At 43.3% G+C, this 26,037-nt stretch overlaps 1 protein-coding gene across 1 annotated transcript in view; it reads right to left on the bottom strand.

Annotated features, from left to right (window-relative positions):
- Positions 1-26,037, bottom strand: part of trpc5a (transient receptor potential cation channel, subfamily C, member 5a) — a 233,634-nt gene that overhangs the window by 89,412 nt on the left and 118,185 nt on the right. Inside the window, exons 6-8 of the mRNA XM_033609364.2 lie at positions 25,081-25,143; positions 23,960-24,097; positions 21,126-21,332 (exon numbers count right to left, since the gene is read on the bottom strand). Of these exons, the coding sequence (XP_033465255.1) occupies positions 21,126-21,332; positions 23,960-24,097; positions 25,081-25,143 (408 nt within the window). The remainder of the gene's footprint in view (positions 1-21,125; positions 21,333-23,959; positions 24,098-25,080; positions 25,144-26,037) is intronic.

Genomic DNA, 26,037 nt, shown 5'->3' with positions numbered 1-26,037 from the left:
TGTTTATCCTGTCGCTGCTCTCTTGCCTCAGCGCTAATAAACGCAGATAACCCGTGAAGACAGAATTCCCATTTAAATGGCAGCCTTAATTATTAAAGGTGTTTGAAGTGGATGGCAGGGCGTTAAAGGCTCAGTCCGTATAATCTCAGCATGAATAATACAGCATGGTCTATAGCGTGCAATCGGGCTTGATTTTTCATCCGCGTAAACATCAACCTGAGACCTGGACCTGAACTGTAAGATGCGACCTGACTGAACCAAACACTGCCAAACATGTAAATCTGAGGCCTGGTCTGACCTGATGAAGAAGACGAAAAAGAGAGAGACATTTTTTTCTTTAAATCTGGCAACAAATCCACATATGTATCAGGCAAAACAGACAGACAAACAAAACATACACAAATACAAGCCAAGTACTAGCTCTCTATCCTCTTAGTCATCCTTTTCTGCTGAGCTCAACTTTCTGCAACACTATCTGCAGCAAGTTCCCCGAAACTACAAATGTTTAAATGACCGCAGCCTCCAGCAGCTCTAGGAATTATGATGAGAAGGTCAGGTGACATTATCATAGGGCAACAAAGTCTGCGTAGGGAGGTTGGGGTCGATGGACTCGTCAACAAAATGTCAAACTCTAACACCAGAGACTGCTGGTCATTTCCTGTTTCCAACTGTGGGTCAAGATTGACAACAGGACTCTAACCTTAACAAAATAGTAACTTCCTTAAAGCTGACCAAGTTTTTTTGTGCCTAAACCCAACCGAAAAATTGCCACATCCAACCCTGCTGCCAGAATACATTTGCCACTGTACACGACATGTGACATTATATACTCACTATTGTCACAACAATCACTGCTGGAAAAGTCACAGAAGCCCTTTTTTAGATAGGAATTGTGCAAATTTGCAGGAAAGCCCAATCAGTCTTCTTCCAGCATTGGTGGGATAAAAACAAAATCGGGAAGTGCGGCAAAATGTCTCCTACTTTGTACAGAATGTGCCTTTTTCAGGGCAACGGGGGGGTGTGAGCAAGTAACAAAACGTGTAGCTCAGCATGTGACGTAAACAGTGACGTGGGAGGGAAGCCGCGGCGATTCTCTCGTAAGTCGGCCCGTCCTTCATTGTTCCTGTCATGTGACAGTTAATGGCCTCTTCGTTTGCGAGGACAAGGAGGGCGCGCAATTCCTTGTCTCCCCAGTTGCTCATCTTTACAGTGTCTTTCAGGTTTTGCGTTAGCCTATTCCTGCTATCAGCTGTTTCCTGTTTGGCAAATTGGGCACGTTGGATCAACTTCTGAGCACCCAGGTCAGAAACACATTCTGACTCCAAACTCAGATTGTCTGACCAAAGACTTCTGTCCGTCCGAGATCCAGGACTAACTGTTGAGGGGACAGGGCTTTCTCTATCGCTGCCCCAAAATTCTGGACTTCTCTTCCTCCCACTTTCTGATTCTCTGTTTCGTTTACATTCAGTTGCTTTCAAAATAAACCCACTACGCCGGTACAATGGCGCAAAGTTTTTTTCCTTCAAGAATGAACGAACGTGGTTGGGTTTAGGAAAAAAGAACAGGGGTTGTCTTTATATCTACAGGATGTGAACACCACTCTCGTGGGTGAAAGTCTGTGGTTGTTTGACCAATCCACCACCACTCCCGCCCACGTTACTCGGACTTTCTACCACCTTAAGTTTTGTTCTTGTCCTGCTGCGTTCCCCTGTGATGCTGTCAGTTGCCAGTATCGTATTGACGTAAAAAGGACGGCTTTTTTGTTGTTTTTGGAAGTCATTGCCCAATTGCCGGATTTCAACGACTTCGGAGTGAGACCAGGTTGAGGATGCATGTTAAAACCAGATGTACAAAGGGCCATGTACATTTACTTTAGTAGAACTTTAGACTCTATAGAACTCTAATATTACATTTGATCTTCTATCTTACAGTTTTATTCACTAACATTTACTGACATTTAAAGGCTGTTAGGGACTTTTGGATAAATCACAGTAATCCTGATGCATTAATATCATAAGTTACTGTAATGTTCCTCCTCTTGAGTTTCTGCCTCACCAGTTATCCAGTCCAATCTGCCGTCTGTGTTTTCTTTAATTTACCATTTTATTCCATTTTTATCCCTCCCTCCTCTTTCCTCGCTGCTCTGCGTTCTTCTTCTCTGCTTTTATTTCCTCTCCCTCTTTATTCATTTTTCACGCCTCCTTTGCCGCTCCTCTTCCACCTGTTCACACTTTCCCCAGCTACGCGTATTTATCAGAACAACCCAGAATGCACTGCAGAGGTGTTGTGAAGGCTACCTGCCACTACACCTCTCTGCCAGCCAGCTGGATGCAGTTCATTACTTCCTGTGTGTCAAACGGCCAATCAGAGAGTTTATTTCAGGTTTACAGGTGCTCGGCATGCTGGGTAACCCATGCCGTGTGTGTGTGTGTGTGTGTGTGTGTGTGTGTGTGTGTGTGTGTGTCTGTGCAAATTACCCATTAAGTTGGAACCACTGAGTCGAAACCCCAAAGTTACTTTGGCGTTATGTAACTCCTCGTACTTCAAACCCCAACTCCCTGTTCACCCCCTCCTTCCTCTTCCTCCCTCCTCTCTGTCTCCTCCTCCTCCTCCCTCCTTTTAGTCTCTGTCTCTGTGTTCGGATATCAGAGGAAAGGTTAAAGCTGGATCAGTAACCATGACCACATCTACCAAGAGGAGAGGAGAGGAGAGGAAATGGATGAGAGAGGAGACAAAATGAGGATGCAGGAGAGGAAATGAGAGGAGAAAGATGGAGAGGAAATGGGAAGAGAAGAAAGGGAACAAGGAAAGGGGAAGAGGAGGAGAGGAAAATAAAGGAAAAGGGAGTAAGAGGAGAGAAAACAAGAAGTGAGGAGGACGGAAGAGTAGAGGAGAGGAAAGAAAAGGAGAAGGGAAGGAGATTAAGAACAGAAAAGGAAACGAGAGAAGACGAGGGGAGGGGAGGAGAGGAGAGGAAATAAGAGAAGAGAGGAGAGGAAATGGATGAGAGAGGAAAAAAGAGGAAATAAAATGAGGATGCAGGAGAGGAAATGAGAGGAGAAAGGAGGAGAGGAAACAGGAGGAGAAGAAAGGGAATGAGGAAAGGGAAAGAGGAGAAGAGAAGAGAGAAGAGGAAATAAAAGGAGAAAGAGAGGAGATGAAGAACGGGAAAGGAAACAAGAGGAAAGGAAAGAAATAAAAGGAATGGAACAAGGAGGAGAAAAGAGGTGAGGAAAGAAGAAGAGAGAAGAGAGGAAATAAAAGGAGGAGGACAGAGGAGAGGAAATGAAATAAGAGGAAGAAAGAAGAGAGGAAAGGATACAAGAGGAGAGGGAATAAGAGGAGAAGAGAGGAGAGGTTATAGAACGAGAAAGAGAGAGGAAAGGAAACCAGATAAACAAACAAAACCAAGAAGACAAGAGGGAACAAGAGACAAAGAAAAAAGGGGCGACATCAGGAAGAGAAGAGGAAAGGAGACAAGTAAGGAAGGAGCTGGGTTAGCAGGACACAAGGAGAGGAAGGAAGAGGAGGAGGAGCAGAAGGAAATAATGAGGAGATGGAGGAATTTTAAGGACGGAGGGCGAGTCGAGCGGATGACCAGAGGTTTCCCAGGAGACACAAGGTTAGGAGGGAAGAAAAGAATGAGAGGATGATGAAGGAGAGACGAAGAGGAAGGAGTGTGTGGAATGCTGAGCTGGACTCTGTGTGTGTGTGTGTGTGTGTGTGTGTGTGTGTGTCCGGCAGCATGTATTGATCCCAGAGAGACATGGAGAGTATTTTGGAGATGTAATTTGCATTGATCATGTTGGTGTATGCTGAAGAGGATGGACTCGCGCACACACACACACACACACACACACCCTCGCAAAAATACACACATACATGCATGTATATGAACTCCGTCAGGTCGGAGGGCCCAAACAAAAAGTATGAACACTGCAGCTGATGGCTCGTAAGTGTCCGGTTGGTATGTGGTCCTCATTAGCAAACCGCTAAAAGCATGTGCTAACGCTCCAACACATGTTGGGGGTATTATAAAAATGTGAGATTCTGTTTGAAAGGTCATACTGTACACACACACACACACACACACACACACCAGAGTATAGATGTTAGAAACAAGAATCTACAGTTATTCGAGCAGCTCTGTGAGAACTGCTTAGTTTGGCTGTTTGCTCAGATTTCAATCCGAGAGCAGCGGATCTGTCTCTTGGTTTTTGTGTTCGTGGTGGCGGTATGGGTGGTGGACGATACGAAAATGCAGAAGTACAGCCTGTAGTTAGAGCAGGGTAGCAGGGAGATCGACGTTTGGTCATGGACTGTCCACACTTTCAATCACCAGCTTCCCAGGCGAAAGTCAGTGGTTGTTGGACCCAACCACCACCCCTTCCACTCGCCCTACTCTGACTTCTGCCACCTTAACTTCATTCTTGTCTCGCTGTGTTTCCCCCGACATTGCTGGGCGCTGCTCAACAATAACTGCAACTGGCCATGTAACATGCAGACATGAAAGGACAGCTTTTTTTGTCTTTGTTTGACACCAGAAGTCACTGCCCCAGTGCCGAATTTTGAAGACTTCGGAGTGAGACCAGGTTGTCTAGGAACTGGTTATACGAAGGGTAGACCACACCAGACAGGAAGGTGAAAAGTTAAAACACTCTCAAACATAGTTTTGTTCTCTGTTACTCTTTTTAACAGTAAGGGTTTTCCCTGCCTATCTAAGACAAAGGCAGTCCGCCTGGGTGATTCTGACCACCGCCTTGGTTAAAGCGTGCGTGTGTGTGCATGGGGGGCATTCAGATGTAACTTCTTTTGCGCAAACAAACCCATTACTTTCAGTGTAGATGGGCGTCATGGGCACTCATGATCCAAAGCGACACCGTAGCGCTGTGTCAGATCCCAGTTGCCCCTCTGTGTCTCTCCTACTGTTTCCCACAGAGCTCTGCCCCGTTTGAAAGGAGAAGGAAGCCCATATGTGGAAAGACGTCGCCTCCGAGATGTAGACTGTGTATTATAGAAGAGAAAGACACATTTCAGGACTGCTGACTTGTGTCATCAGAACAGACATGCCCTGTGATTTTCAGCCTCCTTTCATATTTAATAGAAGGGGAACAATACCTGACAGTGATATTCTCAGCTGTCAGGATGTGCCTGCTGTAAAGGGTAAATATAATCATAGAAGGCTGAAAATCACAGGACATGTCTGTTCTGATTATACAAGTCAGCAGTGTGAAGCTCAAGCATGTGGGGGCCTCCTTTCAGATTTAATAGAGGGGGGGACTGTATCTAAAAGTACAGCTGTCAAGATGCCCCCCGCCACAGGCCTTTGCCACCTTGGTCTTGAAAAAACCCAGGGAAAACCCTAAAGGTTCTGCCTCAAAGATGGAGTCACTCATGGAGCAACGTTTCATCCAACCACAAGCTTCGTCATGACCTTATAGACTATGATGCATCGCTGTAGATTAAACTACCCAGCACTTTATAAAGCAGTTAACATGAGCACAGCCTTAAACATGTACAGCAGGAAAATTCAACACACATTAACACAGCAGTAATATCAACCCAAAAACATCAGATAGAAGAGAAAAACTCTGACAGCAGCACTATGGGTAAGTGCATTTCGCTTATACAAACTTTAACCTCAGTAAAGGATCTGAATACTTCCGGCGCTGCATACAGCTGTGTGTGTGATTTTTTGTTGTGATTGGACACAATAAAGGATCTGCAGGTCTCAGTTTCCCATCACACACACACACACTCCCAGCATTATATAATTTGCTCTAAAAGCCTGGTGTTGGTAAAACATTGTGGCAGCACTTAGCGTGTGTCACCTCGACCCCCATCATACAGAACACACACACACCGACACATGCAAAGAGAGCATGAACACACACACAACAAAGCGGGGAGCTGAATGGAGGTTATCCAGGGTGAGAAACGGAGCAGAGGAGAGGGACGTGAAAAACACAATGAACCAGTCAGCAAGACGGAGAGACGGAGGGAGGGTGTGATGAAAGGAAGGATGAGAGGGTGGGAAAAGGAGGGGAAGATGTAATATTAAGTAATGTGGAGACGAGAGGAGGGAGAGATGGAGAGAAAGGGGGGGTGACAGCGAAGGTAAAGGATGTGACAGTAAAACAGGGAGGAGAGAACGAGGCTGCGGTACGGGGAAGGCTTACGTAAGTGTCCTGACAGTGTTCGTCAACCATCTCTTGAGACTGCCACACACACACGAAACACAAATTAAATGAACACAAGACCAAAAGGGCATCTGGAGAGGCTAATGTGGCATCTGTTTGTTTGTCAACATCTGCTGTTGTCATGGCGTCCAGAGGCCAGTGTCCGTTAGGGCCACGTGTCTCTCACATTGCGTCTCTCTGTCTCCGACATCTCTCTCTTTTCCTGCCGTTACATCTCTCAGGATGATGTGCGCTAAATGCCAGCAGGAGCAGAAATTCAAATGTAAGATGCCCACGTCCTCATTACATTTTTCATGTATGACTGTGAAGATAACAATAATACACACGTGATATTTTAATGGAAATGAAGAGAGTTGGTGTAGATTTAAAGGGCCTACAGTAGATTGAGATCCTCTAGATCTGAAACGGACCAAAACACGACATCGACAGGTTAGAATGTTTGTATTTTTGTGTGACTTTCAGTTCAAAACTACAGTAATGTCGCGTCTACAGCAGGACATTGCTTAGCAGTCAATATTAACATTAAAGGTGCTGCACATAATGCTGGAGGAAGCTACTTAATTGTTGAGTCTCATTCCCAGGTCGTCAAATGCTGATGGTTTGCGTAAGCAGTTGGACCAACCCACCGACCCAAAGGGCCTGTCCCAATACCCACACTTCCCCTAGAAATACCCACTTGCACTTGGTTATGCGCATTCACGTTAAGGCTAGTGGTGTCCCAAGACAGAATTGGTGTAGTAGTGGAAGTGGTTTCCAACATTTAAAACCTGCCCTAGATTCCAAGGGAGCCCCGACCCACACTTTCAACGAAGTGGAAGATGAAATTTCTAAGAACACCTTGAGAACTACAATTTGTTACTGTACGATCGGAATGTGGGCTATACAGTACAAACAACAAATGGTTGCACTAGCGTAAACTCATCAGCAACTTGGCTGAACACAGCGTCAAAATATTCAAACAAATCGACTTACCCGAACAAAATCGATGAGAACTATAAGACGTTGTAGGCGCCTCCTGTTTTCAGCATTTCTCCTCCGTTGATTGATCAGACGGAGAAGAATAAATACAGCACACGGCACAACACAAGCGCTGGAGCCGGTATTTTCAAACCTGAATGACTACCAGTGTCTTGCGTTGTTACTATGCGGCGCCACGCCGATTTGCATGAAGTGGTGTCTCATTTCTTAGGGAAAGATCTCTACCCTAATATTTCTCACTTCCCTCATCAAGGGTTATCTCGCAAACGAGGGCACTCAATACCAAGTGGAAGAGGGTAGAAATGGGATTGGGCCAAAGCCTTGATAGTTGACGACCTGGAAGTGAGACTAAAGGCCAAAACACACCGCCGGCGAACGCCCTATTATTTTCAATACACAACCCCTACACCGGTGGCTCCTGGATGCGCCACCCTACAGCACTTTACGTCACTGTCCTATCTCCAGCAATGCACTCCCTGGAATCAAACCCCCACTCGCTCTCTGCTTGTACAGACCAGCTCCCATAGCAGCTCTTTGTCTCAGCTCCTATAGCAGCTCTACTCCTCTCCTTACCACTGATGCAGAGAGAGCTCTGTGGCTGTGTCTCATGTGTGACTAAGACTGGATGACGAGTGACTTGTTGATGAGGCCAAAAAGATAATGCCTGGTGTGCCATATCTCTGGCGATTGGCTCTTAAGGCGAGATATCAAGTTTAATTATGGGATGGCCACACATGATTTTGAGCTAACGCACAGCACCTCCAAGTCTGAGGCCATGGTCCTCAGCCGGAAAAGGGTGGATTGCCCACTCCAGGTCGGGGGGGAAGGTCCTGCCTCAGGTGGAGAAGTTTAAGTATCTTGGGATCTTGTTCACGAGTGAGGGTAGGATGGAGAGGGAGATTGACAGACGGATTGGGGCGGCGTCAGCAGTGATGCGGGCGCTTAATCAGTCCATTGTGGTAAAGAGGGAGTTTAGCCAGAAAGCGAAGCTCTCAATTTACCGGTCGATCTACGTTCCAACCCTCACCTATGGTCACAAGCTCTGGGTAGTGACCGAAAGAGGAACGAGGAACGAGATCGCAAGTACAAGCGGCCGAAATGAGTTTCCTCCGCAGGGTGGCTGGGCTCAGCCTTAGAGATAGGGTGAGGAGCTCGGACATCCAGGAGGGACTCGGAGTAGAGCCACTGCTCCTCCACATTGGGAGGAACCAGTTGGGGTGGTTCGGGCATCTAGTAAGGATGCCTCCCGGACGCCTCCCTTGGGAGGTGTTTCAGGCATGTCCAACTGGTTCCCTTGGAAGAGCTGACGGAGGTGGCTGGGGAGAGGACTGCCTGGGCTTGTTTGGGCTTCGCTGCTGCCCCTGTGACCCGGACCTGGATAAGCGGGGACGAAGAGTACGAGTACGAGCACAGAAGAGGAACAAGTCTGTCAGTAAAAGTAGTAATAACTCTGTGTGGTTGTCTGTTAATGAAGTGCAGCGCAACGCCTCTAGTTTGTGCTCATGGTGGCACTCGACGCACGTAACATGCTGTGCTGTGGCTTTGTTTCTCCGCAGTAACATACAGCACCTTTAAGTATTAATTTCCTTTTCTCCTCTCATGTTCGTCCTCCAGTCCTGATCACCCACAACACGTCTCACTCGTTGCCATCACTCCACACAGTTCTGTTTGTTGACATCTCTCTCTCTCTCCTCTAAACTCCATTAACTCCCACACTCTCTGTTCTCTCCTCCGTACTCGTCCCTCTCTCCTTCTCCGTCTCTCACTTTAGCAAACACTTGTGAATATGGCTGATTTTTGCTGACAGCTGTCTCTCTCTCTCTCTCTCTCTTTCATTTTATTCATCTTTGTCTCTCCGTGTTTGTGTGTCCTCCTCCATTCTCTGCTCATCTTTCACTTTTCATCTACACGTCTGTTTGTGTCACTTCACTGACTTTTATTGGCATGAACGCTTATGCGAGACAATACTGACAAACAAGATTGTCGGGGCATCTGGAGTCTGCACACTTTAAGACTGTGTGACAGTTTTCTAATGCGACCAAGACTTGGATATGTGTACGCACAGAAAGGCAAAACAGATGCTTTGATTTGCGCAGAGATAATGAAAGAGGGATGAGAGCTGCTTACTGTGCGACTGAATATCACCAGATTCTAAGATCTTATTTAGAGTTTTATCTAAAGACTGATTACTACATTTGGAAAAAAAAACCTGCTCGACATGGAGACAAAACATGACCAGACTCATACTACAACAAAGCAATGGATAGAACGTACATCACACAAAGTTCTGGGTATCAAATCGTAATAGAATAGAGGCCAAAATAGAAGGAGTCATGGCTCAAAACCAGCCGCCACTGCCTGTCAATGAAAACAAAGACAACTATGGTTAAATGTGATAAGACCAAAGGATAAGGGAAGGTTTGGGAAAAAGTATTTCCTGTTGTAGGGATGAATGAGGTTATGTGTATTAAGAGTTATCATGTCCACCTCATCAGAAACTGGGCAGGTATTAAGAGGAATATTGGATTTCTCTGCAACACTAACTTTTTAGCACATTAGCTAACGTTAGCTTTGATAGCAAAACAAACTGGAGGAAACTGTTCAAGTGTCGTCCTCCTTTGTAAGATTCATCCATCCACTGAGTGAGAGCATATGGGTCGGCCAGTCTGGTAAAAAAAAAAAATATGTAGGGTTAATCAGGAAAATGTACATAAAGTATTCAGAATAAAAAAATACTCAATACAGAAAAGTCTAGAAGACTGAGATGAACTTTAACTGATTTTAAATAGATTAGAAAAAACAGTTAAACGGGACCCTTTTTTATTTGTTTTTCTGCTTTAAACCAATAATAATAATTTAAAAAAAAAAAATTAAAAAGTAAAAGTAAGAAAAGCTTTTCCAAAAAAAAAAAAAAAAAAAATTGGACCATTTTTTTTATTTGGTTTTCTCATTTTTTGATCCAGAGAAAAATAAATACATAAATTAAATTAAATGAAAAACTGCTCTGTTTTTCCCTTTTTAGCAAAAATGGGGGCAAAGATAAAGAAAAAAAATTGGCCTGTTTACTGTTTTTAGATTTTGGCAAGAAAACTGATTAAACTACTGAACTACTTCAGCAAATTCTCACATTTATGAAGCTGAAACCAACATTTTTGGTCGTTTTTGCACAAAATGACAAAGATTTTAGAAGTAGTCTGTATGTTTTGTGTGCAAAAATCTAAATTTCTTAGCCACTAAAGCTGTGAGCCTAATGTAATGGAGTACAAAGCACAGCACTTGTTCTGAAATCTAGGGGAGTAATACAGAAAATGGCATGAAAGACTTATGTAAAATGCAAGTACCTCAAATATGTAGTCAAGTGCAGCTCTTGTGTACTAAGTACTTAGATCCCACCAGTGTAGGTAACATATTTGAGGAAGTTGTGTTGGTTGATGTCGGCAGAACAATTTGCAGCCATAATTATGCAAAGCTAAATAGCTGTAATTTCCTTTAATGATATAAAGAGTAAGTTACACTGTGAAATATTGCAACATAAAGAACTTGTAGTATCTCAGCCCCCACTGTCTGTTTCTCCCACTCATGTACTGTCTGTCTCAGTGGCAGATATTTGGCGACATACATATTTTCTGTAACAGCTCTCTTCATCACTTCGTCTCTCTCTCTCTCTCTCTCCAGCAAACCCTCCATCTCTCACTTCTCAACAATCTGAGAATATCTTATTAACCGCTGACAGCTCTCCTCCCTTCCTTCCTGCTTTCTAGCTCCTTACATCTCCTCATCGCCCTCCTTATTTCCTCCTTCTGTCTCCCCGCTCTAAATTTGAGAACATGTCTTATTTTAGGGGCTGAGAGTCGCTCCTGCAGTCTCCAGAACGCCACGGGATGTTTTGAAAAATAACACTTTCTACTTTCTGTATGAGTCTTGCTCAAAGGACTGCTCTGCCAGAGCTGCAGCCAATTATACCTCCCAGCAAGGTGTAGTAGATGGCAGCCCACTTCAGCGCAGGCAGACAGCAGAAACGCAGGCTGGAGTCGAGTTTCTGTGAGTAACATCGCAAGAAAGCATGACGGATATTTAATTAGTGTGTAACTGTCTAAGGTGCAAAAATAGGGAAGACAATATGAAATTACAACTGATTGTTGGGATAATAATGAGATTCAAACATTTCACAATCATGTCTGTGAAAACATGGATGCTTCACACACATCTTTCCCCCGGCAGCACAGAAGGTCTACACAATCAGCAAGGTGGACACCCAAGATCAGTGTCACCAATTCAGTATCTGACCAAATGAATCCTTTTGGATCAACACGTTCTCACTCCGACCTCGTCACATATTGACGTTTGGTCATGGATTTTCCACATCCACATACGACGTCCAAGGTACCCTGGGTGTGTTGGTTGTTGACATTCAAGGACGTGTCAAGACATCCAGTCTCGTTCGAAACAACACCGTGAATTGACGTTTGATGAATTGACACCTAATGCACGTGGTTAGGGTTAGAAATAAAGAACAGGGTTTGGCTTTTGAATCTTACGTGATGTGAACACTGCTCTCTCGGGTGAAAGTTGGTGTTTGTTGGACCCATCCACCACCCCTCCTGCCCGCCCCACTCACACTTTCCCCACCTTAACTTTTGTCACTGTCCTGCTGTGTTTGTTTCTGATGCCGCAAGTCACTGTCCAAGTGCCGGATTTCGACGACTTCGAAGTGAGACTGGGCTCTTTGTATATTATGTCATCACTTCAACATTTATCCTATTAAACATTTGTGTCAAATAGTCAATAATGTGAAGTTGGACTCAAGAATGAACTGATGAGAATTTGGTGGTGGAAGGTCGAATTATGTCACTTGTTAATATACATAGTATTACATGCTAAAAGGCCAACCTAGCATACTGAATATTGGCACCACCAACGTCCTAAATTGTAACATGTGAAAATGTTGCCAACATACAGTACAGGCCAAAAGTTTGGACACACCTTCTCATTCAATGCGTTTTCTTTATTTTCATGACTATTTACATTGTAGATTCTCACTGAAGGCATCAAAACTATGAATGAACACGTGTGGAGTTATGTACTTAACAAAAAAAGGTGAAATAACTGAAAACATGTTTTATATTCTAGTTTCTTCAAAATAGCCACCCTTTGCTCTGATTACTGCTTTGCACACTCTTGGCATTCTCTCGATGAGCTTCAAGAGGTAGTCATCTGAAATGGTTTCCACTTCACAGGTGTGCCTTATCAGGGTTAATTAGTGGAATTTCTTGCTTTATCAATGGGGTTGGGACCATCAGTTGTGTTGTGCAGAAGTCAGGTTAATACACAGCCGACAGCCCTATTGGACAACTGTTAAAATTCATATTATGGCAAGAACCAATCAGCTAACTAAAGAAAAACGAGTGGCCATCATTACTTTAAGAAATGAAGGTCAGTCAGTCCGGAAAATTGCAAAAACTTTAAATGTGTCCCCAAGTGGAGTCGCAAAAACCATCAAGCGCTACAACGAAACTGGCACACATGAGGACCGACCCAGGAAAGGAAGACCAAGAGTCACCTCTGCTTCTGAGGATAAGTTCATCCGAGTCACCAGCCTCAGAAATCGCAAGTTAACAGCAGCTCAGATCAGAGACCAGATGAATGCCACACAGAGTTCTAGCAGCAGACCCATCTCTAGAACAACTGTTAAGAGGAGACTGCGCCAATCAGGCCTTCATGGTCAAATAGCTGCTAGGAAACCACTGCTAAGGAGAGGCAACAAGCAGAAGAGATTTGTTTGGGCCAAGAAACACAAGGAATGGACATTAGACCAGTGGAAATCTGTGCTTTGGTCTGATGAGTCCAAATTTGAGATCTTTGGTTCCAACCGCCGTGTCTTTGTGAGACGCAGAAAAGGTGAACAGATGGATTCCACATGCCTGGTTCCCACTGTGAAGCATGGAGGAGGAGGTGTGATGGTGTGGGGGTGTTTTGCTGGTGACACTGTTGGGGATTTATTCAAAATTGAAGGCACACTGAACCAGCATGGCTACCACAGCATCCTGCAGCGACATGCCATCCCATCCAGTTTGCGTTTAGTTGGACGATCATTTATTTTTCAACAGGACAATGACCCCAAACACACCTCCAGGCTGTGTAAGGGCTATTTGACCAAGAAGGAGAGTGATGGAGTGCTGCGGCAGATGACCTGGCCTCCACAGTCACCGGACCTGAACCCAATCCAGATGGTTTGGGGTGAGCTGGACCGCAGAGTGAAGGCAAAGGGGCCAACAAGTGCTAAACACCTCTGGGAACTCCTTCAAGACTGTTGGAAAACCATTTCAGGTGACTACCTCTTGAAGCTCATGGAGAGAATGCCAAGAGTGTGCAAAGCAGTAATCAGAGCAAAGGGTGGCTATTTTGAAGAAACTAGAATATAAAACATGTTTTCAGTTATTTCACCTTTTTTTGTTAAGTACATAACTCCACATGTGTTCATTCATAGTTTTGATGCCTTCAGTGAGAATCTACAATGTAAATAGTCATGAAAATAAAGAAAACACATTGAATGAGAAGGTGTGTCCAAACTTTTGGCCTGTACTGTATGTGTTCATGCATGAGCAGGTTACCCTGCTAGTTGTTTACAACACATTCTCACTCCGACCTCATCACATATTGACGTTTGCTCATGGACTTTCCATGTCCACATACAACGTGCAAGGTGCCCTGGGTGTGTTGGTTGTTGACGCTCTGGGACGCCGTGTCAAGTTCTGCCTGTTACATGCTTGCTTCTTTCAAAATACACTTCTGTTTTCACAGGAAATTTAACATTTACATGCAGTCTCTTTCAAAATAAACGTACTCCATTGGTACAACACCGCAAATTGACAACCTTCAGCAACAAAAATGGGTGGTTGGGTTTAGGAAATAACAACAGGGTTTGGCTGTAGAATCTTATGTGACGTGCACACCGCCCTCTCGGGTGAAAGTCTGTGTTTGTTGGACCCATCATCACCACTTTTGGCCGCCCCAGACGGACTTTCACTGCTTTAACTTTCGTCCTTGTCCTGCTGTGTTTCCTCCTGATGCTGCTGGGCGCTGTTAAACTATAACAGCAACCAGTCGTGTATCATGCCGACATTAAAGAACGCCTTTTTCTTTGGTTTCTGACACCGTGAGTCACTGCTCAAGCGCCGGATTTCGACGACTTCGGAGTGAGACTGGGCTAATCATTATGCTAACTATGCTAATGCTAATCAGCCATATGAGAACTCTTGTAAAAAAAGATATACAGGCTAAAGTAGTCAAATTATGATTCAAATCAGGAACAGTCGTAGTCAAAAAATCATCTGAGACAGATCTTGCAAGTTTTAAATGAAAGGCAAAAACAACCGAGTTACGAAAATTCACGCACATTCAGATGACGAACATCTGAATGTGCTGAACATCGAGGTGCTTGACAAGAGATCCTGCAAAAGATGCAGAAGAACAGAGTCCGCACACTACTCTATGTTCCCATGAATGTTTCATTAAATTACCAGTGAGGTGACCTTTCAAGCTTCATGCCTTTCAAAAAAAAAAAATTCTGACTGTGCCAAAATGAGTTTAATGTTGGTGTGTTAACTGACCAAACATCAGGACATCATCACTTTTGTACAGTAAATGTGTGCAGATTTTCAGAGGATGAAATGGACAGATAAAGTTAAAGAACTGTATGACTTTTTCACCCTTGAAGGTGTGTCGGTGCTGTAGAACCTTAAACATGATGAAGGGCTGAATTGAAGTGAAGATGGGATGAAGTGGAGTGCTTTTCCAGGCTGAAGGATTTAGGAGGATGGAGGGATGACAAAGCAGTGACGTGATATTTTGCAGAGGCAGCAGTGGTGACGGAGGGGAAGATTTAGGAGGAACTTTATGTCCCTGGTGGACAAATATAAAGGAAGGAGGGAGAGTGAAGGATAGACGGAGTCGGTCTTTCTTGAGTATTTACGGTACAGAACATTAAGCTGAATGGGATGTGTGAGAGAGATAAAGAGAAGTATAAACCTGCTTACTTGCCCTTGTGTAGTGGTGACAAAGGTGATGAGTTAAACATCTTTGCGTGTGTTATGTCTATTCTTAATTTATGTTTGCACTTAGTTCATCTGTAGCACTCAGCTCCCTTGGCTTTCTAAAACAGTTGTTCCCAACTGGTCCAGCAATGGGGTCCAGATTTCTCCTTCGCCATTAATTCAAGGTCCACGCAGTTTAACACTTTCAGCACCATACTTGTGTTTGGCCATGTCGTTTGCTGTCTGTTGGTTACTCACTCTACAGCAGGAAACACGCTTCAAAATAAAAGCTCTGTGCCAGAAATTCACTGTACTTAAAGAGTACGTGTGATTTTTACAAACATGACATGTTTGCAGGTCACTTGCGATCCATTCAGAATGGACCCAAGACCCACTTTTGGACCATGACCCACCAGTTGGGAACCACTGATTTAAAGTTTTTTCCATCAAAAGGTAGTACAGAGAGAAGAGAGCCCCCAGAAAAGAAAGCATATCAGTGAGAACAGACTTCAACAGAGTCTAAGTGGGTTTCCATTACAGTTTTGTGCAAAATTAAAGCGATATTTCGACAATTTTGATAAAGTACAATTGCGTTTCCATTGAAAGGTGTTTGACATCTAAGCCGTAATTCTCGTAAAGCTCCGTCTCGCGGGACTGCGTAATTCTCGAAAAAAATGGACGTCCAGAGTCTACTCTGTAAACTTATTGATGTTGGAACTTAACCATGCTGTTGATAATTGTCGACAAGGTTTACACGATGGGTTGATGACCTAAAATGCTGTCCATGGCATCGTAATACTTACATTTTGTCTTAGTTTCCCCCATTTTGTTTTGGTTATACCGCAGCCGCCGTAAAACCGGAAGGAAAAGAACCCGTCCGGTGACGTAGTGGGGTCACGTGATGTGTTAATGCGCTAAAAGTGCTTCCATTACACTTTTGTGTCTGTATTGACACATTTGAAGAACCACCTCATGAGAGCGTAAAAAACTTTTTAGCGATTTCGGAGAGGTTTTGCGAGTTTCCATTACCTGTTTTCTATTGCGCTATTTAGATTCTGTGCATTTCTAAGGGTAATGGAAACCCAGCTTCTGAACAAAAGACGGCCTGCCACAACTAAAACATCGACTGCTACGTTTTGATTTTCTATTTTTTGAGCTGGAGTGTTCATTAGGAGCGCTGCTGGAATGTATGTATTGTTTGGTTGTTCTTTGCATCACACTCTCGCAACACAGAGCGTATTCTGGGCACAAACGGAGCAGCAGAACATCAAGCGTAGTAACATTGAAACTTAACTGCTGGGTCTAAAACTTGTCTCTGCAGCAGCTGCTCCTCTCATCCACTGATCTGATCTGATCCGACCTGTCAATTACCCACCAGGTGACTCTAAACTCCACAAAATGACTCCTGCTCATGTTGCATTCACAACCCCGCAAAAGCCTTGGAATTTAGAGAGGCAACACAGACCGATACACAAGGGGTGCGTCTGAATCACATACTTTTTATTTTTACTTTTAGTAGATACTGCAGCTACAATTAAAAAGTACATACTGTTGCATGCAGTATGCACACAATTGGGACATACCGACATACAACTTGATCAACTTGACAAGATAAACACCACTTACTGAGTTCAGCCGTCATCTGTTTGTGGCTCAGTCAATGTGAGGTATCGTCCGCTGTGCAGACGAGTGTGTGTCAGAATAGCCAGAAAAGCACGCTGGCTTGCATATGGCAAAATCTGACCGGACGTAGTAGAACATTCTGGTATTTTTGGCAGACTGCATTTGACATACTTTGTATTGTGACATACTAAATCTTTTTCTGGCTTACTGTATAGTATGGTAGTATGAATGGTGGAATGCACAGGAGGGCACAAAGGCAAGGGATAAAAAAGTGAAGATTAAAATGACCAATGCACAGAAAAGGAAGTCTTGGCTCGGATGTCTACTGGCTACACCACATCAGCCAGAGTCTCTGCAGATGTAAATGATGGTTGCGTTTATTTTTAGTTAGAGCCTTGTAAACAAATGCAAGAAGTTCCTGTGTGTAATGACAACTGAAAAAAACTTGGTGCAAACCTCCAAAATCTTTACCCCTGTGATCTTCCCTACCTGGGGGGACAAAACATGTCAGCAGTCCGTCTGGTGCTCTATCTATCTTCCCTCTTCAGATCTTTACCTCTGTCACCTCTGCTCCTCCAGAGACAGAAAGCACTTCACTTCCTGCTCTTATGTCTCCCTCAATCCATCTACGTATCATCCCGTAGCTGCTGTCACCCCGCCTCTCCTCCCCTCGCCCTGTCCTTCCACTCCAGCTTTCATCTGTCTGGCAGTATCCCTCTGTCGCAGAATGCTGGAAACAGCAGGGAACAGACAGGCGGACGGACGGAGAGAGACGGAGATCGCCTTGGGGTTTTCTAACTCTCTTTCTTTCTCCGACTCCATCCCATCAAATCTCCATCTCTTTGTCGCTCATGCGCTTGCCTGATCCCTCCAGCTCTCTATTCGTCTCTCTTTCTGTCCCATTAAATCTCTCGCTCGTGTTTATATCCGCTCACACTTGCTCCGGCTCATTATCCCGCTCAGCTCCGTCCTTTCCCTCCCTGCCCCATTCATCCCGCCTTTCACCTGCTCACCCGCCCTCCCTCTGCTCCCCACACTTTGTGTCTATTGTGTACATCGGCTTGCGTTCTCACTCTCCTCTGACGAGTCCCATGAGGGGAGCGACAAAGTCCCTCAATCCCTCAAAGACAAGGAAATGTTGTACAGCATGTGTGTGTTTTAACAGATGTAACTAGGGCAGAGGGTTCTAGTCCATTATCCTCAAATGGCTCCACAGTGAAAAGTATTATACAAGCATACATGGCAGTGAGATTGTGCCATATGGAAATATACTGCAGACACATCAGCTATGAATGCTTCTAAATATAAGATTGTACATGTATAACACATTTATGTTGCCAATATATGTGTTAAAATGCCACACAGATAAAGACAGCCAACTATAATATATCTTTTATGACCCTGGCTGTTCATGCAAGGGTGATAGACATACATGCAGCATATATTACAAACTATATACTTCATTTTTTTATATCCTGTATGTATTGGTAGCAACATAGAAGACAAACAGTTAAATAATCAATATGAAAATAACATATATAGGCCTATGTCTGTATATGAAAATGTTCCAGTTAGCCTATTCCAAGATACGTTGTATGTTTCCAGTATATCTACAAACATTACATAAAAGGTCCACCATTTTCATACCAATATTAGATTTCCATATAGGTCTGCAGCTTTGATTCCCATTTTTACCAGAATGACCCGCAATGCATCTAAATACCAAACGTCATATTTCGAATGATCTAAGATTAATTGTTGGCGACAGTTAGCATGCAAACAAGCATTTAATAGCAACTGCATATTATTGGCATTTAGCATGTTAGCAAGCTAAATATATAATAGGCCTACCAGAGATATTGGATGAAGCGAGATACCCCACTCAGCTCATTTCCTGATTCAGTGATGTCAGCGCCACGCCCCCGTAGGAGACTTGCGGCAGCTCTGAATGTATTGTCGTCAGTGAGGAAAATTAATGTGATCACAATTTAATTCTTTCGCCCTGTAGTCACTAAAGTAAATATTGGGTTCATTTTCCACAAGCCACACATCTTACCAACATTCTGACACCAAAGCTGCATTTTTCATCCGCACAGATCAAGAGAAAGTTAACTTTGTTTGAGCCCTGTCCGTCTCAGAAAACAAGTTCTCGCGAGATCTCGTGATCTTGATAAACAGATCCTCTGTTCAATACAAGATGGTGGGGATGCTCTGATTGGAGGGAGAGCTAACCACGCCCAATTAGGAGACAGGAAGAGTAACCGTTTTCTTAACATTGGATAAACCTATGGTGGGGTATCTCCTTTATCCAATATCTCTGGGCCTACTAAGCATGTTAGCATGTTTAGCATGTTAGCATGAACACTGTTGACATAAGCCCTGTTTCCACCAAACACTTTCAGTATGGTACCTTTGGAATCAAGAGTAACCCTTCAGACATGGTACCTAGACCCCAGCACTCACAGTATTCCCTGTATTCCCTGCATTAAGTCCGTCACAGGCAAGCTCAGGGGTTTAGTGTTGCCGGAGTCCACAGGACTAAAGCTCCATGTCGCTTTCTTTTTCACCGAGTCAGGACTGGGATTTATGCACTTTACATAATCTGTTGGAAATTAATAAATATTTTTTAACGCTTGAGGGTCAACTCATTACTGCAAATTTGTGCCATCCGAGAGAAACGATAAAAACTAAAGTGATGGTCAAAGTTGTCACAGTGAAATTTAAGGTGCACTGATTGAGTCACGTCATCAACTCATGCATTGAGTAACATTACAAGTTAACGTTCCACCTTAAAAGTCAGTCGGCCCAGTGAATGAAGTTATTTTTTCTCAGACTGCAGCTGCTGTGAGAGGCAGCAAAACATCCTTTCATTTTATAGTTACAGTTTACTAATAAAACTCTCCACAGTATGAACAGTGTCTCAAGGCAACTGAATCGAACACAACTGGACTTAGTTTTGTCTGAGAAGACGTTTCACCTCTTATCCAAGAGGCTTCATCAGTTCACGCTTGTCTGACTAGGCTGGAACTAGTCTGACAAACTGGTGTGGAAAACCCCAGGTATTTAACCTGTGAGGAGGTCTTCACAAGGCCAATGATGTCACTGGTTCGTTAGTGCTCCAATGGTGTGTCGACAGTCGTTGAAACTACTGCTGCAACAGTGGTCGTTGGAGTTGTTAGAGTCACAGTCACAGGGCTATAGTATCATGCATACAGTTGGCAATGTGCCACCATAACTGGCGCTGTGAATTAAGGCTCATTTATGCTCCCTTTATGTACGAAAATGTATACGTCCATTTCAAACGATGTTACCGTCACTGCCCACATACTTCCATGCGCCCTTTACGTTGGCATGGATGTTAACCAATATATCCACCAGGAGGCAGCCCAGCGTCAAAAGTTTATGACAACAACAAACTCAAAAACAAACATGAAAAGTGAAGATTAAAATGAATGAATACAGTTAGCATAACGTACGTATTTTGTATCATGTAGCAGTCAGCATGTGATAATTGCATATTACCATGGAAAGGATGTTGAAGTGTAATGCTGATTTATACCGAAGACATACCAATTTTAGTAAGGTTAGTTCTTAGCATGCAACATTCAGCATGTAAACATACATTAGCATGTTAGTACATTGACATGCCTTTAATAAGCAGGCCTATGTAATGTTTAGCACATCTGCTGATGCTTGTTGTTCTTAAAATCTGAACATATAATGGATATTTAGCATTTATATGTGAAGTCAGACCATCACTAAAGTCTAAAAATGTTCATTCTGGATGCTAAATGTCAATATGGAAAGTCCTTCAAAAGTTTCTGCAGTAGTTTACTCCGGACCAAAGTGACTGACATTTCAACATTTCCATCCCTGGGGCCATGTTGCAAGAGTGGCTATAAATAAATCTAATGGTAATATATATTTCTGCTGGTATCTGATAACCAACCTTGACGCCAGTGAAGGTGCACATACATAAGCTACATAAATAATAAACTACATACGCACACACGCATCACCTACTATACTCTCATGATTGCTGGCAATATTTTCACACACAAACACAACATCTCAGTTTTCAGGTAAACGAGCTTGCACCTCAAAATGTCAGGTTTCAAGTAACCAAGGAAAACTCAATTACATCAGCTGGATGACTGTGTATTTCTGAGAGCCTAAAGAGACTTTAAGAGCCTAAAGGTTAAAAAAAAACATTTGAAAAAAATAAAATCAAAATTGCTTGACTCTCCAGAGATCCCATGAATATAGATGACTATTCAGGGCGAGTCCCTACCTCTTTTTGGTGGTATTTGATGGCCAGTTTGAGCTTGGCCAGGTCGTGGCACTGCCTGGGGTCCAGTTCCTCGCTCTGGTCGTTGTCTCTGTGGTTCAGGATGGTTTCCAGCTCTCTAGAACTCCTGGCCTGGTCCAGAAGGTCTTTGGCGAACCGCTTGCACTGCTGCGACAGCTCCTCGTATTCCTGACGAAACTCATTCTCCACCTGAGGAGAGCAAGATAGCAGAGGTGTGGATGTGAGTGACATGGCTTGAACTTGAGGCAGACTCAAGGCACAAATTTGATGACTTTAAACTCGACTTGACAAAATCAAAAAGGATTTGCAGCTCAAACTGGACTTTAACACCTATGACTCATGACTTCACTTGGACTTGAGCTTATTAACTTGAAAATACTTGATACCTTCCCCCAAACCCAAAGATTAAGAAATATGTAATTTAAAAAAGTCTGCCACGAATCAATCCATTTCTGTTTCTGTTCTGCACTAATTGGAAAAAATGATGCCAAAGATAATTCCCATCAAGTACAAAAACTACGTGGTGGTCAACAAAAAATATGCAAAATGTGCGACTCGATAACTGACGACAAAGATGCAACAACTTCCAAATTCCTACGACATCTGAAGTTGCACAAACAAGAGTAAGTTGAAACTAAAATTAACATAGTGAGTGAGCTCACGGACCCTTTTTACAAACTTGTTTCAACAAATAAACATACATTTTAAAAAGCACTCATGATTTTAATTTGGCATGACAATTGTTGAGAAGCGCATTATGACTTGTTTGGGTCTTGAAACTCAAAGTTTAGGATGCAGGTCAGCAACCTTTAATATCAAAACACCCATTTTGGCCTATTTTTTCTTTTTCTTTTTTAATCCTTTTGGAGCTTCAGTACAAATCTGTTACGTATAATGAAGGTAACACAGTCTATAAAGGCCCAATCCCAATACCCCTAGCCATTGTCCACTACCCCTTGGCTCTCGAAATGAAGCAACAAGGGGTAGGGGTTGAAATCTTTCCCTAGGAATGGGACACCACTCACTATGTCACCGCGTCGGTTATGTTCACGCATATGTAACAGGAAGCTGCAAGCCATCTACATTTCCAACCGGCATCTACGATGGAGTCTCTGGTTGAGTTCAACCTTTGCTGTATTCATCATGCTTCGTTTGATGAACGACAGACGACAGGGGACTTCTGCTAGCTAGCTAGCTAACCAGCTAACATTACAAGGCAGCGTAGTTATACTAGCTGGCGTGTTATCGTAATGTGAAAAATCCGACAATTTTGCAGAACAGGTCAGATGACAGACGCCAGACAGTGTGAGCTAGCTAGCTAGCTAACAAGCAACCTGATGACGGTAACGTTAGCTATGTATGAACTTTTTTCCCCATCTCTTGCTCGGTGGTAGCCATGGTGACGTCTACCCCTAGCTGGCAAGTCAGCATCTGAAATCCCTCGCTCCGAAGGGCTAGTTTCATACCCACTACCCCTACATGCAAAAAGGAATTGGGACACCCCTCTTGGGAATGCGCAAATGTAGGGGTAGGGCTAAGGGGGGGTATTGGGACGGGCTCTAAGTCTAAACTGGTATCACCATTACTACTAATTCTATATGAGCATGAATTTATATGTTTTACTACAAAGTTGTTACTCTGCAGTGGGCTATTTATGATAATTGGTACTTTTATCTTGCAACTTTGGTGGTGAAGCAAACAAATCTGTCCAAGCACTACAAAAATACTTGATTTTAGTTGATGGAATGCTAAAACTTTTTTTTTTTAAATTGAGTGTGTAGGCTACACATTTTTACAACTGGAAAATGTAAGAATCACTTTCAGCCTACAACAATGATAAATGAAATTAAAAATGTAGAAAATAATTGTTATTCATTTCCACATATTGTTTTTTGTCAAAGCCACGTAGAGCCACTGGAGAAGGGCTAAAGAGCTGTATCTGGCCCCAGAGCCGCAGGTCTCCTACCCCTGGTTTAGGACCTAGGACTTGACTTGGGACATGTCAGTGTTCACTTCAGACTTGACTCAAAGCTAAAGTGCAACAACTTGAGACTTACTTGTAACTTGCTAAACAATGACTTGGCCCCACCTCTGCAAGATAGTACAGCAGAGGGTAGAGTACAGAAAACCTTGTTCCCAAGTATTTACGACGGGTCTATAGCTGTCCATAAATTTGACTTTCATTGCTCAATACAGTCCCCAGCTCTTTAGAATTTGTGCTGCTGCAACAGCTTCATATGCTACTACTCATAAAGATATTGTTTCTCAAGATAAAACATAAAGAGATCCCGATATGACGTTCTCTGATAACAGTGCTAGAACTCACAGCAGAAGAAAAGCGGAGAGTACATATAAATTAGAGATAAATAGTCACTTATAGTGGCACAAGTGAAGGACGCACTTGAGGGAAATGAGTAACATAAATGATATTTGATGCCGACGCTGCTTCCACAAAGGCTTTAACAGCCCATTAAGTTTAGGATGTGGCTTTCATCCAGTGGAGTTCACTTGGGGGCTTGGAGAATCGATGCCAAGGAGGACTGAAGCTGCTCTGGAGGCTCCTGCTGGACCAGCACTTTATTGTGACATTTTAAATTGGTGTCTCATTTAATCTGACAGTAAGCTGTATATCCTGGACATAAAAGCTGGCAGAAATCATAAGGCCTAATCCTGTCCTGGTCGAAATACTTCACTGACGAGTCACTGTGCAGCAGACTAAACCTTTTCTCCACAAAGACAATAGGTGCAAACTATTGCTTCTGCAAAAGGAACAAAAAAATAAGTTTTGTCCAAACAGAAGGCATCGATATCAGCACCTTGCTGAGCTCTTTGAGTTCCCAGCCCAGTCTGAAGGCAGTGAGGATGGGATCTTCACTGGACAGAGCGATGAGGGAGGGTGAGGCCAGAGCCTTGTAGATGTTGAGTCGAGACCTTGAATGCCGAAGACTGTCGACCTACAGGAGGACAACAAGGAGAAAGCTTGATTTACCACTTTAAAGTCCAACTCATATCATACCATGATTGGCTTCATCTTCTCAGGAGGATCAACAGCTCTCAAGTGAGTCACTCTTAGAAAGTTCACAAAAGCCTGATTGAGGGTTGAGTCAGGTGTTAAGATTTCATTTCTCGTTATGGCCTAAGTTGTAACTTTAGTATTAGTATGCAATAGAATCCTTTGCTATTAGTACCAGCTATTATTGGGCCTTCTTGAGATATTGCGTTCACCAGAATGATACAAATGTCGCAATGACCTTGAACTTTGACCACCAAAATATAATCCCTTCATTGTTGAGTCCAAGTGGATGAATGTGCCAAATTTAAAGAGGCATTCATGAGATATCATGTTCACCAGAACAGGACAGACAACCTGAAAACATAGTGTCAACACTGTGTCTTCAACTTCAACTTTAGTTTGTCCCTGGAGGGCAATTAGTTGGTGGGGATGACCAAATACAGTGATCTGAAACAACAGTGGTCATCGAACACAGCCATCAATATCAGCATCATCATCATTAACATCACCACCATCAATCAACCAGCCAAAAGAGTATCCTCATTACCAGGTCTGACTCTTCCACTGCCATGACAGTAGGAATGAAGTTCCAAAAGTTTGTATGGAAGACTTTCAGTCTTTTTACCTTACTTACAGTGAATTCAAACTCAGCTTCCTTGTGTATTTCCTCAGTGTGATTACATAACAAGAAGAAAACTGAGTGGTTAAAGTGTTTTACACTACAGAAAAAAGACTTGTTAATGAGTAGAGATGGAAAATACAAGCGGGCATTGATTCATGGCGGGGAAATATAGAGTATCTGACTATTTGAGATAAGATGCTGAAAATAGTGCTGGAAGTACACATTGGGAGTAATTATTGTGCATTAAAATATAGATTTTTCTGCAAACCAAACCGGGCATAGCAGGAGAAATAACCACTTACCTCTGAACTGGATACACACTCGACACAGTCACATCGTATCTGGTGTGGTCTGGGAATGGTGACCTGTAGAGAACAACAGCATAATGAAGGGCAAATCATCATCATCACAGCTGACATCTACATAATTCATTGATATTATTCATTATCTGTAACCGCTTATCCTGTCTGGGGTCGCAGGGGGCTAGAGCCTATCCTAGCTGACACTGGGCAAGAGGCAGGGTAAGCCCTGGACAGGACATAGAGACAGACAACCATTCGCACTCACATTTACACCTTCGGGCAATTTAGGGTCACCAATAGAGTGTGCCAGGGCTGACGTCAAAACCCGTAAGTTCGCGCTGGTTCCCGGAAGAGAAAGTGAATGTGATTTTTGCATTGTATTTTGGATTATGTCAGAAAATAAGCTCTGTGGCTAACACAAGTTTATGATACTTACAGGTTTTGTTCAGCAAGATAATCTTCACATATGAACACCTTTCATACCGCATTTGAAGCTTAAAGGTGATTGCCAGAAGTAAAAAGCTAACGTTAGGCTTTAACGGACTACATGACTACTCCACGGTCGCATGACTCTTGACGTCACCGCCACTAAGCTTTCAACTGATTTCGGCCTCTTTATTTTGAAAACATTGTATAATGGGGAAATCGGACTGTTTAAGCTAAATAAGAAGCTGTAATGGCGGACTGCCAGCACTCTCACCTGTTCGGGGTGATGACGTTTAATGTCTCCGACAGGGTTTGTAGTCGTATTGAGCAACTTGTTAGCAACCGCCTTTTTTACGACACGTAAAAGCTTCAAAATTCACAAGTAGGGTATTTACTGACGTGTTTTATGTTGTAGAACAAAACCTGAAACTCACTTAAGCTTTTGTTAACCACAGACCTTATTTGAGGCATTTTACCAAAATCCCATTCAAAAAACGTATTGACTTTTAGACGAGAGAACCGGAAGTGCTA

The sequence above is a fragment of the Epinephelus lanceolatus genome, chromosome 22 (assembly GCF_041903045.1).
Source record: "Epinephelus lanceolatus isolate andai-2023 chromosome 22, ASM4190304v1, whole genome shotgun sequence".
Taxonomy (NCBI): Eukaryota; Metazoa; Chordata; class Actinopteri; order Perciformes; family Serranidae; genus Epinephelus; species Epinephelus lanceolatus.
Note: the sequence above shows the minus strand (reverse complement) of the source record. Positions and strands in the feature narration are given on the sequence as shown.